Genomic DNA, 14,220 nt, shown 5'->3' on the forward strand with positions numbered 1-14,220 from the left:
AGCCCTGCTTGCCTGCCCCCCTGGGGCCATGCCCTGCCAGCCCCACCACAGCTGGTCCCTGTCCTGCCCCTGGTGCCAGCTGGGCTCAGCTCCAGCACAGCAGCACTGCACACATCCTTCCTCTGCACCAGCCCTGGCCAAAGACACGTCTCCCTGATTTTTTAAGTTTTTCTAAGCCTTCTAATGTTTACATTCTTGTAACGAACCTTCTCACACAGTCTACGTAAATAACTTATGGTTTTGAATTCTTTTATAGAGGAAAAGAAATTGGATGGACTGTTGGTTTGTCCAGTGTCATTGGAGAGGTGGCACTGTCACCTTCCAATCCACTGTCACTTTTAGAAATCTATAAATGGTGGAGTCAGAAAATAAACGTCCATTTTTTGCCTTGAGAACAGCAGTGTGTGCACATCGTGTTATTTCGTGTCCTATAGTGACAGACATGGGCATGAGGAAACTCTGAGGAAAACTCAGCTTGGACGGAAATGTAGAGCATGAAATACCAGGATGGTTTGGGCTGGAGGGACCCTAAATCCCACCCAGTGCCACCCCTGCCATGGCAGGGACACCTCCCATGGTCCCCAGTGTCCAGCCTGGCCTTGGGCACTGCCAGGGATGCAGGGGCAGCCCCAGCTGCTCTGGGCACCCTGTGCCAGGGCCTGCCCACCCTGCCAGGGAACAATTCCTCATTGCCAGGATCCCACCCAGCCCTGCCCTCTGGCACTGGCAGCCATTCCCCCTCGGCCTGGCACCCCAGAGCAGAGGGGCTGTAACCCTGGGAGCATCTCCATTTTCTCACCTTCATTGTAGATGCTTTTTTCTGCTATCTAATCCCATCCAACCCTCCTGCAGCTCCAGACCTTCCCCCCTCGTTCAATCATTTTACTTATTTCAAACACCAAGCCCAGGCGGAGCTGCAGGCCTAGCAGGACATCAAGTCCTGCAGCTGAGCACAACAATCAGTCTGTGATAAAACTGTGCCTGCTCTCCCTCCTTTCCAAAAAGAAGGCAATGGGGAAGGTGGAGAAGCCTGTTTTCCACGGTGCACGTGACTGTTCCTGCAGCCTGTGCAGGTGTAGGGTGAGCCCAGGCCTGCCTGCTGCTGGGAGCAGCCACGGCCACACGGGTGCAGGACAGGCTGTGCCAGCCCTGCTGAGGGCCAGGGACAAAGCCAGGGGATTTAAATCACAATCCACTACACAGGAACAATCTGAGGGTGGCCCCAGTCTGCGGCCCAGGCACAGGAGCAGCAGGGAAAGAGATCAAATTACAGAAAGTTCTGTCCCAAAAGCTGCAAAGCTGCACCTGCAGAGCCTCCAGCCCTGGGACACCAGCAGCAGGAGCAGCAGGAGCTGCTGGAGAGAGCCCAGAGGGGCTGGAGCCAGGCTGGGAGAGCTGGGGGTGCTCACCTGGAGAGGAGAAGCTGCAGGGAGAGCTCAGAGCCCCTGGCAGGGCCTGAAGGGGCTCCAGCAGAGCTGCAGAGGGACTGGGGACAAGGCCTGCAGGGACAGCACCCAGGGAATGGCTGCCAGTGCCAGAGGGCAGGGCTGGGTGGGCAGGCCCTGGCACAGGTGCCCAGAGCAGCTGGGGCTGCCCCTGCATCCCTGGCAGTGCCCAAGGCCAGGCTGGACACTGGGGACAGTGGGAGGTGTCCCTGCCATGGCAGGGGTGGCACTGGGTGGGATTTAGGGTCCCTCCCTACCCAAAGCAGTCTGGGATTCCATGTTTCACCTGAAGTTGTGCTATTTTGTGCCAGATCAATTCCTGAACCACAGGAACAGGACCCCAAAGGGACAGACACAGAAGGAATCATCTCATGTTGCTTAGATTATAATTGCACCACGCTCCCTTGCACTTGGATTAATTACAGAGCTGAAGTAGTCAGACCTGTTTGCTGGAGGAGATGGCAGGGCTGGAGCCTGGCAGCAGGAACCAGACCTGGAGGGATGGCAGGAGCCTGCAGATCCACATGGAAACTGGCCATGGAATCTGGCTGGAACCTCTGCCACGAGCCAGACCTCCACCCCTGGAGCCCTGGGCTGGGAAAGCTTCCCCCAGCAGCAGGAACAGCACAATGAATCCACCTGCTGTGATCCCCATGGGCAGCATGTCTGGATTTAGGAGCCTGCAGGAGGCCTGGGGCTCCAACTGAGGCTGCTTTTATCAAAGCTTTTACACCTGTGGTGAACAGAGCTTCAAGGGAGGAGACAAACCCTTGAACTGTGCACCTGTGCACCACATCCCACTGCCAGCAGCTCAGAGACCCCCAGAGCCCACGTCCCCTCCAGAGCCACCTCCTCTGACCATGGGAAGGAGGTGTAAAGCAGCTTCTGCAGCTTGGAAGGTCACTGAGCACTGCCCAAGCTGCCACTTGCTGCTGGCTCCTGAAAGTGTTGTGCAATCCATTCCTGCAGGAATTGGTTTAGATAAACAACCTCTCCCCTTGAGTGGAGACAAAGCCATTCAGGTGACTAGAAACCAGCCAATTTTGCCTTCTGAAAAGGGATCAATCTCTCCTTCAGCTGCAGATTTAAAGTGTATTTCCACTTCTAACACACCCTGTACATAGAACCTTGGAATGGTTTGGGTTGGGAGGGAGCTGAAAGCTCATCCCACTCCACCTCCTGCGAGGTGCTGTGAGCAGGGACACCTCCCAGCAGCCCAGGCTGGCCTGGAGAGCTCCCAGCAGGAGCTGAGAGGGTGTGAGCAGCCCCACGGCTCCCTGCACACTTTGATCTCTGTGCCCAGGGAGGGCCAGGCCGCAGGGCCAGGGAGCTGCAGGGCAGAACAAACAGCTCCAGCGTGGCAACAGCCATTAATTCCCAGCCAGTACAAGCCATTCACTCTGCCCTTTACACAGCACAACAATTCTGCAAAAGTTCTGCCCCCAGCACAGGAGTTGCTGGGCTGGAGCCGCCCAGGCATCAAAAAGCTTCACATTTACTACAGGCAATAAATAAACACCAAACTGTGCCTGTGCAAAAAGAGGCTTGTCAATAACTGTGAGCAAAAATGGCTGATTGTGCAAGCCAGGCTGGTGATTTGCTCCCTGTGGCTCTGCCAAGCCTCACATGGTGGCTCACACTGCTCAGGCAGCTTCCCAGGATTGGGTGGGAATGGCTGGAGAGCAGCCCTGGGCAGAAGGACTTGGGGGTGCTGGGGTGGGAGAGGCCACACATGCCCCAGCCATGAGCACTGGGACCCCAAAATTCCCCAGCATGGGCAGCAGGAAAGAGGAGGTTCCATCCCTCTGCACACAAAGCCCAGAGGAGCAGAGAGACAAAAGCACCTTCAATAGGGAGCAGACAGGAGCCAGAGGGAGCACCTGGGGCGTGGAGACACACATCAGAGAGCTTGAGATCCTGATAAGGCATCAAAGGAGCCCCGGGCCTCCCAGCACCACCCTAAACTTCCCATCCAGCCTGCTGTCCCTTCCCTCCTCCAGAGGCGGGCAGGTTCACAGCCTGAGTCACCAGCAGAGCCTCAGGACAGGACAGTGGAGCCCCAGGAAAGCCCAGGAGATGCTGACAGAGCTCCAGGACATGGCAGCAGCTGCCCTGGGAGCAGGCAGGATTGCTGCATCCAGCACTATACAGAGGGGCAGCAGGTTTTACCCTGTGGACACAGGAGATCCCAGCAGAGACTGGGAATGCCAGCTCAGGATGCTCCAGGCTACAGAGCTGCTCCCACAAAGCCAGGACCAACCATTCCTGCTCCAGGGTATCTGTGCTGGGATGACTCCCCTGGTGAGGCTGTGCTGAGCACTCTGTGTCACCCAGAAGTGGCTCTGGTGGCCCTGGGGGTGGTTCCCAGGGCTGGCAGGTGGGGTTGGGTACTCACACAGAGGAGGCCCAAAGAGCACCGTGTCCAGAGCCTTGAGCTGCAGCTTCTGCCGGTGGCTGCGGTCGGTCATCTTCAGCACCGTGCCCATCATGGTGGCGTTGTTCACTGCCAGCCTGCACAACAGGGGACAAAAACTGCTGTGGGTGCAGCCACCAGGGCCAGCAGGCATCAGGGAGATGCACAGCAGGGCCTGGAGCTCCCTGCTACCAGGGCAGATCCCTCACTGCTGTTGTCTCTAACCAGACAATTTGCAGCAGCATTTCTAGGACTGGGAGAGAGCAGGAAAAACCAGGGCCAGGCCTAATTCATTACCTGACAGCATGAGGAACTGACATCCCATCAAAACCCATCTTTTGGTGTCCTACCAATCACTATTAAGTGTTTTTTAACCAAATCTTCATTGGCTTTACATCCTGTGTCACAGACTACAAACCACAGTTCTCCCTTGGAAGGGATGTGGACACTCACTGTGCTGCCTCAAAACCATCCTCATTTTATTCCCAGTTCATCCCTCCTTCCCAGTCAGCTGAAAAGGCCCTTTTCCAGCAACAGGAACCTTTATCCAAAAAAGCTGCACTGACATTTTTCAAACCTGTTTATGTTGAATCACAGCCAGTGCTACTCTTCCATGGAATCATGGAATGGTTTGGGAGGGATTTTAAATCCCACCCAGTGCCACTCCTGCCCTGGCAGGGACACCTCCCACTGTCCCAGGCTGCTCCAACCCCAGTGTCCAGCCTGGCCTTGGGCACTGCCAGGGATGCAGGAGCAGCCCCAGCTGCTTTGGGCACCCTGTGCCAGGGCCTGCCCACCCTGCCAGGGAGAGCACAACTGACCTGCACCTGGCACTGACCTGGCCATGGCACTGACCCAGGCCTGGCACTGACCTGGGCATGGCGTGGCCGCTGAGCTGCAGCTTGCGGAAGGTCTCCTCATACTGGGGCAGCTCCACGTAGGAGATGAGCCACTGCACCACCTCGTCCACCGTCCAGTTGTACACTGCAGAGAGCACAACAGCACAGCTCATGGGGGGCATGGGCACCAGGGAGCCACAGCCTGGGGCTGGCAGGGACCTCAGAGCCCACCCAGTGCCACCCCTGCCATGGCAGGGACACCTCCCATGGTCCCCAGTGTCCAGCCTGGCCTTGGGCACTGCCAGGGGTGCAGGGGCAGCCCCAGCTGCTCTGGGCACCCTGTGCCAGGGCCTGCCCACCCTGCCAGGGAACAATTCCTCATTGCCAAGATCCCACCCAGCCCTGCCCTCTGGCACTGGGACAATCCAGGTAGTCCTGCAGGACCTCAGCCTCCCCCTCGAGGGACCATTTTGGGCCAGACTCAGGAGCTCCTGAGGTTCTGCTGCCCCTGAGCCCCCACAGACCCCTCATGGCATGGGGGGAGCTGCCTGGAGCTTTCTCTGTCACAACACACCTTTCCCAGGGCTGCTTTGCCCCTGTGCTCCCAGTTCCCAAAATTACCACATGTAATGAGGCCATCAGATAGAGGAGCAGAGGAGGCCCCACCTCGTGCCATGGCACCAGCAGGGCTCGGGCTGGGCACCCTGGCAGAGCCAACCCCCAAAGCACTGGCAGGTGACCCAAAGCTGGCATCACTGGGCTTTCCATCAGCCAGGGGATCCTGATGCCTCCACACTCCAACAGGGAAAGCTCATCCTCAGCACGTGCCCAAAGGCCCAGAATTCTGGGGTCAGCTCCCAAAGCCTCACTCCCTGCTCCAGGCCCTGGCACAGGGTGCCCACAGGAGCTGGGGCTGCCCCTGCATCCCTGGCAGTGCCCAAGGCCAGGCTGGACACTGGGGCTGGAGCAGCCTGGGACAGTGGGAGGTGTCCCTGCCATGGCTGGGGTGGCACTGGGTGGCTGTGAGGTCCCTCCCAACCCAAACTGGGACCTCTGTGATTCTGGGATTCCCTGAGCTTTGACTAAGAAAAGCTCACGGAACTGTGCTGGAAAAAACACCCATCGGAAGCAGCTTGAGAAAGGATCTGTGGGAGGAGGTGGAGCAGGTGCTGCAGCCCAAGTGAACCAGGTGAACTCTGCTCCCTAACCTCCTCCCCAGGCATCTGTGCATTATTTATGGAGCCATAAGTGAGGAAACCTTAGGAAATCAAGCTCCTGCCTTTGCTGCTTTGTTGTGCTGCACTTACAGCAAGGCTCTGAAGGCAAACACAATCCCAGAATCCCAGACTGGTTTGGGCTGGAAGGGACCTTAAATCCCACCTAGTGCCACCCCTGCCATGGCAGGGACCCTTCCACTGTCCCAGTGCCATGTCCAACCTGGCCTGGGACACAGCAGATGTGTTTATTGGACAGAAGGGACTTTATTGCACTTGAATTTATCATCCCCTGGCCCTGGCAGGGCTGTCTGGCTCTGCTACAATGCAACCCTGACTGGGCACACGAGCACAGAAACATCTGCTCAAGCTCCAGGTAGCCCAGTGCCTCCCATGGGGAGCTGAGGGGTGAGGGAGAGGAGGGATGGGTGATCTGGGAGAGATGAGGAAGCTGGAGCTCAGAGAAATGAGATGAGAGATCTGGCAGAGATGAGGAAGCTGGGGGACATGGAGGAGCCGAGAGAGAGGAGGGAGATGGAGCTCAGAGAAATGAGATGAGAGATCTGGGAGAGATTAGGGAGATGGAGCTGTGACAGATGGGGGAGCTGAGAGAGATGAGCAAGCTCAGAGAGCTGATTGAACTGATGAAGAGGAGAAAGATGAAGATGAGGAAGCTGAGAGAGCTCACAGAGCTGAGAGATGGAGCTCAGAGGATGACAGAGATGAGAGAGATGAGGGATCTGGGAGAGACAAGTGAGCTCAGAGCTAACTGAGTGGATGAAGCTGAGAGAGATGATGAAGCTGATGAAGCTGAGGGAGCAGAGGCAGAGCCCAGCACCAAGCAAGGATAGCAAGGCTCCAAAGGAAGGTACCATGCCCACGGACGCTGGCACAGTGACCCAGGTGGAGGGTGGCACAGACGCGGCCACCAACCCTCCCTACAGTGACGGTCACTGTCCCACACATGGAGTGACACCTGTGGCTGTGGGCACCAGCAGGATGCCAACGATGGGAGGATGGGAGAAGCCACAGGCCTGCATGGTGACATCACCAGCACTTGCCACAGGGAGTGAGGCCACATCCCCAGGCAGCAGCACTGCCAGCCCTGGGCTCCTCTCACTTCCATGAGGCCACATCCCCAGGCAGCAGCACTGCCAGCCCTGGGCTCCTCTCACTTCCATGAGGCCACATCCCCAGGCAGCAGCACTGCTGCCCTGTGCTCCTCCAGAGCCCCTGGCTCCTCTCACTTCCAGGAGGCCACATCCCCATCCCCATCCTCCAGAGCCCCTGGCTCCTCTCACTTCCAGGAGGACACATCCCCATCCTCCAGAGCCCCTGGCTCCTCTCACTTCCATGTGCAGCCATGTTTCTTTGGGGAAGAATCCCTGAGAAGCACAGGCACAGATGAGCAGGATCCTGTCCTGCCTCCTCACCCAGGGGCTGATCTGGCATCACTTCCACAGCTTTGGCAGAGCCAGGCTCACCCAGGTGCCATCCCTCAGACCCAGCACCTCGTAAGGGCATCACAGCCTTTATCTTCTGCCATAACTCAGGGGCAGAAATATCTTTTTACTTTCCACATGTGCCCAGGAACAGCAGCAATGGAAGGAAGGAAAAGCAACGCCCTGAAAAGAAATGACACAGGCCCAGCCACCCCATCACTTGGGTGAGATGTCAGTGCCCTTCACAGCTGCTTTCACACCCCCAGGAGGGAGCAGACCTTTCCTACAAGCCTGATTCATGACTTCAGCTCAAACTCCAAAATCAGGCTTCACATTTCCCTGGCAGTGCCAAGGCCAGGCTGGACACTGGGGCTGGGAGCAGCCTGGCACAGTGGAAGGCTCCCTGCCTGGCAGGGGTGGCACCGGCTGGGATCTGAGTCACTCCCATCCCAAACTCTCTGTGATTCCATGACATCAGGGCACCCTTCAGAAACCAGTCACTCATTCTATCAGCCACATCTAAAGATGATGAAAGGGAAAACAAGAGCAGGAGCTGAGTGCAGCACTGGACACCCACAGTGCCATGGCAGCCCTGCCAGGCCCTGGGCGTGCCAGGGGCAGGGACAGAGCCAGGGCAGCTCAGCAATTAGGGGCCTGCTGAGTATCAAGGGATGTTCTCCTCTGTCCCTTAATGATTTCTACCCTTTCCCAGCTGACAGCAAAACACACTCCAGGCAAAGCCATGTGTAAACAGCCTGTAATGGGATAAATATTTCTTACAGGAGACACTCCTGGCATACAAGAGGCACAGGGACTCAGTCATGGAATCACAGCACCCCTTTGGCTGGAAAATCCCTCTGAGCCCAGAGTCCAACCACCCTCAGCACTGCCAAGGCCACCCCTGGCCATGGTCCCAAGTGCCACATCCATAGGGCTGTGACATCCCCCCAGGATGTGTTTCCCTCCCTGTCCTGGGCAACTGTGCCACTCCTAGAGTGATGTGGACAAGAATTGTCAACACATCCCTGTCCAGCTGCATGGGAGAGTCTGGTCTGGGATACACAGCTCTGGAATTGTCACACGGATGTCACAGAAACAGGGAAAGGTTTGGGCTGGAGGGACCCTAAATCCCACCCAGTGCCACCCCTGCCATGGCAGGGACACCTCCCACTGTCCCCAGTGTCCAGCCTGGCCTTGGGCACTGCCAGGGGTGCAGGGGCAGCCCCAGCTGCTCTGGGCACCCTGTGCCAGGCCCTGCCCACCCTGCCAGGGAACAATTCCTCATTGCCAAGATCCCACCCAGCCCTGCCCTCTGGCACTGGCAGCCATTCCCTGGGTGCTGTCCCTGCAGGCCTTGTCCCCAGTCCCTCTGCAGCTCTGCTGGAGCCCCTGCAGGCCCTGCCAGGGGCTCTGAGCTCTCCCTGCAGCTTCTCCTCTCCACTGTGTTTCCAATCCCTGCTGCAGATGCTGCACCTCACTCAGTGCTCCTGGGAATGGGAGGGGCTGCTGCACTCCCTGCAGCTGCGCCCACAGCTCTGAAACACAGAGCACATCCCACCACAGGAATTTAAGGAAGAAAAGTCAAACACCAACAGGACACAAATGAGAAACTGAAATTTCTGTGGCTGGTGAACTGATTAGAAGATTAACATCCAGTATTTCAAGGAATGGACATAGACAGAACTCCTCTTTTAGAGATGAGGAGAATTAAAAAAACTGGATTAATGATTTCTGTGGAATTCTGTGTGAACGCACTGGGGAAGCACTTGCCAATCTTAAAGTTTGTTCCAAGATTCCCAGGATTTCAGGAAGTTTCTCAGCAGAGGCTGAACTCCCACCACCTCCCTGGGTGCTGGGATAAATAATAGCATTTTGGAACAGCTAAAAGTTATTTCCACATGGACTGTACTTATGACACTTCCTGGATTTTACTGTCCCTTCTTTTCACTGTGAAGGAGCTTTTCAGGTTAAAAACATTTCTTTTAAGGAAAACACAACCTGCAGAAAAGCTCCCAAGCAGCTCTACTGAATATTTAGGATATCTACTGAATATTTAGGATAAATCACTCCATTACAATTCCGTCTGGAACTGGGTATGTGAAGAACCTGAATTTGGCTGTATTTTACACATATTTCCAGGGCAGAAGAACAAAACAAGAACTGATCCTTTGGTGGCCACCCTCAGGTGCAGCAGGAACAGTTTGTAAGGATCAATCCTGAGGAAATCCTTGGAATCCACACCTCAAAAAGGGAGCTGGAAGGGCACAAGGCCTGGTACAAGGGAGGAAAAGCAGCACAATCGTCCTGAGATGCACACCCTGCCCAGGGCATCTGAAATCCAAACTGTCTGGCACTCTTGGGAAAGGATTTCTTGGCTTTTTGCCCCTTTTTACCTTCTGATGTTTTCCAGGCCTTCCAGAGGTCCTCCACACTGATGAGCTTGTCCTCTCCATGGAAAGTGCTGTGCTTGACTGCTGGGTCATGGTAATTCAAGTCTTCCCTCAAGAACTAGGAGAGGAATTAACAGTAAGATTAAGCTTTGGTTCATCTTTCAGGGAGATGAGGAGCATAAAAAAATTCTGAAGAGTAATAGATGGGAAAGTCATAGCAAATCTAAATTCAAAAAACCCCATAAACATAATGGATATACTAGATACATATATCTATCTTTTATACAGATACAAGTATATTCCCTGCTGTACCCCTGAATATCTCTGTTCCTGGGAAAACCAGCTACGAAATATTTAGAAAGCAAATACATTAAATTCATTCATAATGGAGAAGGGACAATTAACTAAAACCTTTGGTCTTGGGATTCCAGACATTTCTTTGAATTATAGTAACACCAAAAATTCACCTAAGAGGTACAATGGAGCCAGCTTTATGTCACTGGAGTAAGAACCCAAGAATTATTACTGGATTAGACCTGCACCTTCAAATACAAGCTGGAACAAATGCCATGGGCAGGAGGGGAGGCAGTTCCACTGAAAAATAGAAATAAATCTATGTATCCCAGCTCAGTGGGGGCCCAGAGCAGCTGGGGCTGCCCTGCATCCCTGGCAGTGCCCAGGGCCAGGTTGGACACCCAGGGCCAGGTTGGACATTGGGGACAGTGTCCCTGCCATGGCAGGGGTGGCACTGGATGGACTGTGAGATCACTCCCAACCCAAACCAGGCTGTAAAATCCACCAGCAGACAGAGAACCACTCACACTCCAGTGCCCAACAGGTGGAACCAAGTTCAAGGATAATTCCACATTCCCACTCCCCAGGACATGATCCCCACACAGACAGCTTCATCCCTGGGCTCTTCCACGTGCTACAGGATGATACCCACACCCAAAAAACACCTTAGAGCCATAGATGGTGTTTTTACATCATACAGGGCAGAAAGGAGATCTGGGCAGCTTTGGATCCCAGGCTCTCTGCAAAGCCAGGGAGGCAGCTCCAGCCTGGGGCTCTGCCCTGCTGCCCAAAGGCTGCCAGGGCAATTCCTGCCCCCCAGAACACAGGAAAATGGAAAATGTGGGGAAATGTGGGGAATGGGAAACTGGATAACTGGGGAAATGTGAAAACTGGACAATTTGGGGAAATGTGGAAAATGGGAGAATATGGGGAAATGTGGAAACTGGAGAATTGGGGAAATGGGGAAACTGGAGAATTGGGGAAATGGGGAGAATGGGAGAATGTGGGGAAATGTGGAAAAGTGGGAGAATGTGAAGAAATGTGGAAACTGGAGAATTTGGGGAAATGTGGAGAATGGGACAATTTGGAGAAATGTGGAAAATGAGAGAATTTGGGAAAATGTCTGTCTCTGCAGGGGTTGAGCCTCGGGGCTCCAGCTGTGCCAAGCCCTGTCCCCGTGGGTGCCGCCGTGACCGAGTGGGAACATGGCAATGTCACCAATGTCACTGATGTCACCAATGTCACCGGCCCTGCTCCAGCCCCAGCTCCCACCACAGCACAGTCAGCTGCTGCTCTGTATATTTAGCTCGGGTGCACAGAAAGGAAAGGTGATCCCTCAGCTTCCCTTGGGCTCACGGGGGCCAGAACAAACCCAAGGACTCGGCGCAGGGGACGCAGCTGGGCTGGGGGATGTCCTGATAAATGAGCAGGGAGAGGATGCAGACTGGGGCTGGGGGAGCTGGGCTGAGCCCACCAAAGCCCAGACAGACCATAAAGCACATTTGCCACCAGTAGCTGCTGGGGAAAAGACAAAATCATGGAGTCCCAGACTAGTTTGGGTTGGGAAGGACCCTAAAGTCCACCCAGTCCCACCCCTGGCATGGACAGGAGCACCTTCCACTATCCCAGGTACTCCAAACCCCAGGCACACGAAGCACTGTGCAGAGCACTGACCTTGCAAACCACTGACAAGCAGCACTTCCAAGTGTTAAAGTTCCCACTGATCCTGGGCCTGGAGACACCCAAAGCTCTGAGCCCTGCACAGAGGGTGGGCCAGACCATTGCCAAGGTCCCACAGACCATCTCCAGGATCCCATCCAGACCGCCCCAGCCTCAGCCAGGCTGTGAATCCACAAGGAAACTCAGTCAAACCTGAGTCTCCCCACCAAGTGCAGGGAAAAGCAAACCCTGGTCAAACCAGCCAAAAGCAGCAGGACCAGAACCACTGCTCCAAACCCCATGAGGAGCTGGGATCACAGTGGGAAGACTCAGCCTGGGAATGCTGATCTTGGTGCCCTGGGGCATCCAACAGCAGGAGGACCTGCAGCTGCTGGAGAGAGCCCAGAGGAGCCACAGAGCTACTCCGGGGCTGGAGCCCCTCTGGAGCCAGGCTGGGAGAGCTGGGGGGGCTCACCTGGAGAGGAGAAGCTGCAGGGAGAGCTCAGAGCCTCTGGCAGGGCCTGAAGGGGCTCCAGGAGAGCTGCAGAGGGACTGGGAACAAACATGCTGGCTGAAGGCATACTCAGAAATTAGCAGATCCACTAAATGGGATTTTCTGGAGGGTTTATTTTCCATAGAATCACAGAATCTCCTGAGTCGGGAGGGACCCAAAGGGATCAAGTCCAAGTCCTGGCTCTGCACAGCCCCAACAACCCCACCTTGTGCCTGAGAGCCTTGTCCAACCTCCCCTTGAACTCTGTTCTGTGGTTTTTTTATCTGCAGAAACTGTAGCTACTGGAGTGATTTTTCAAGGCTTCCCATTCCTCCCACACCCCTGGATGTGTGCCACCCTCTCTCCCGAGCACCAGCTCCTGCTGAGCCCAGCTAAGGGCCAGACCCAGCCACGTGCTGGCAGCTGCCTGTGCTCCCCAAGCCCAGCAGCTGCCCCACAGGGACAGAAAGCTCCTGCCTCCAAGGCCTTCCCCAGCCAGCGAGCCCAGGCAGCAGGACCTGGCTCTGGGAGGAGCCAGGGAAAGGCTGGGCAGCAACACAAACCTTGTTTCCTGAGGAAACCAGGCTGGCAGCATCCCAGAGCCCTGGCACCGGGCAGCCACAGCCCAAAGAGCCAGAGCTGCCTTTGCTGTGAGCGTGCAGACAGGAATAGATCTCTAATTAGAAGATTTCCCCACGAGGGGCAGTTCTTTCACTTTAATTGAGGCCATTGATGTCATCTGAAACTTCATTGAAACTGCAAGGATGATGTATGGACAGCGTGAAGCTGTGGGACACAACCCCACCCATCATTTATTTTAAAAATACCTGTGCTGTCTGTGTGTCCCCTTCTGCCCAGGCAGGGGTTTCAGTCCCAACAAAACACTCCCATCACTGAACCCCAAAGGGCAGGGGCCAAAACAATAAATGAAAACATCAGGTTCTCAGCCAATCAGGAAAATGCCCATCCCTGGAAGTGTTCCAATCCAGGCTAGACCAGGCTTAGAGCAACCTGGGATAATGGAAGGTGTCTCTGCCCATGGCAGGTGGTGGGGCTGGATGAGGCTTAAAGTCCCTCCCAACCAGACCATCCTGGAAGCCCATGAACCCCGTAAAAGGTTTAAATTTGAGCCTCCTGCATTCTTCCCAATAATCCCCCAGCAGCTGTCCCCCCACAGCCCAGAGTCAAACCTGACTGCAGGATCCATGTGGGGGACAGTGATAACCTTGACAGGGAGAACACAGCAGAGCCAGCTCAGAGAGGGAAATTCCTGCAATACCTCACTGAGAGGCTCCAGAGCTCATTGACAGGTGAACTTAATGCAACTTCAATAAAAGCTTAGCAGAGGTAAAGCAGCAGCTGCATGGATGGAATCCAGGGACAGGGAACCACTGAGGTTAGAAAAGACTTCCAAAATCATGGAGTCCAACTGTAAATGCAACAACCTGAGTGCTCTGGCTGGGGGCAATGCCAGCACAAACACAGCCTGAGGGGAATGGACTGGGAACAGCCCTGGGAGAAGGAGCTGGGGATGGGTGGGAGAAGCTCCACTGGCCCTGGCCATGAGCACTGGGACCTGAAATCCCTGTGCCCTGGGCTGATCCCACAGTGTGGGCAGCAGGAAAGGGACGGGGATTGTGCCCCTGTGCCCCACTCAGGCTGGACAGCCCTTTCCAGGAGGAATTTTCCTAATGTCCAAGCTGAACTTCCCCTGGTTCAACTAAGGCCACTCCCTCTGCTCCTGTCCCTGTTCCCTGGAGCAGAGCCCGACCCCCCCGGCTGTGCCCTCCTGGCAGGGACTTGTGCAGAGCCACAAGGGCCCCTGAGCCTCCTCTGCTCCAGCCTCAGCCCTCTCTCAGCCTCTCCTGGTGCTCCAGACCCTTTTCCAGGCCTGTTCCCTGCTAGGAGCAGAGCAGAGGTGTGGGAGCAGGAGCAGCCCCGCAGGGCTCAGCCCTGCTCAGGTGCAGCTCAGAGGGGTTTGGAGAGTGCCTGTAGGAGCACCAAGGCAGTGATTCTGCACCCTCCTGGAAA

At 55.5% G+C, this 14,220-nt stretch overlaps 1 protein-coding gene across 4 annotated transcripts in view; it reads right to left on the minus strand.

The window, feature by feature from the left end:
• The window catches only part of STIM1 (stromal interaction molecule 1), a 74,221-nt gene that overhangs the window by 32,945 nt on the left and 27,056 nt on the right, over nt 1-14,220 (minus strand). For 3 of the 4 annotated variants that reach the window (XM_059493487.1, XM_059493485.1, XM_059493486.1), the window contains exons 3-5: nt 9,747-9,861; nt 4,731-4,842; nt 3,841-3,956 (exon numbers count right to left, since the gene is read on the minus strand). In XM_059493487.1, coding sequence (XP_059349470.1) covers nt 3,841-3,956; nt 4,731-4,842; nt 9,747-9,861 — 343 coding nt within the window. The remainder of the gene's footprint in view (nt 1-3,840; nt 3,957-4,730; nt 4,843-9,746; nt 9,862-14,220) is intronic. The other variant, XM_059493488.1, reaches the window with a different exon arrangement.

The sequence above is a fragment of the Ammospiza nelsoni genome, chromosome 2 (assembly GCF_027579445.1).
Source record: "Ammospiza nelsoni isolate bAmmNel1 chromosome 2, bAmmNel1.pri, whole genome shotgun sequence".
NCBI lineage: Eukaryota > Metazoa > Chordata > Aves > Passeriformes > Passerellidae > Ammospiza > Ammospiza nelsoni.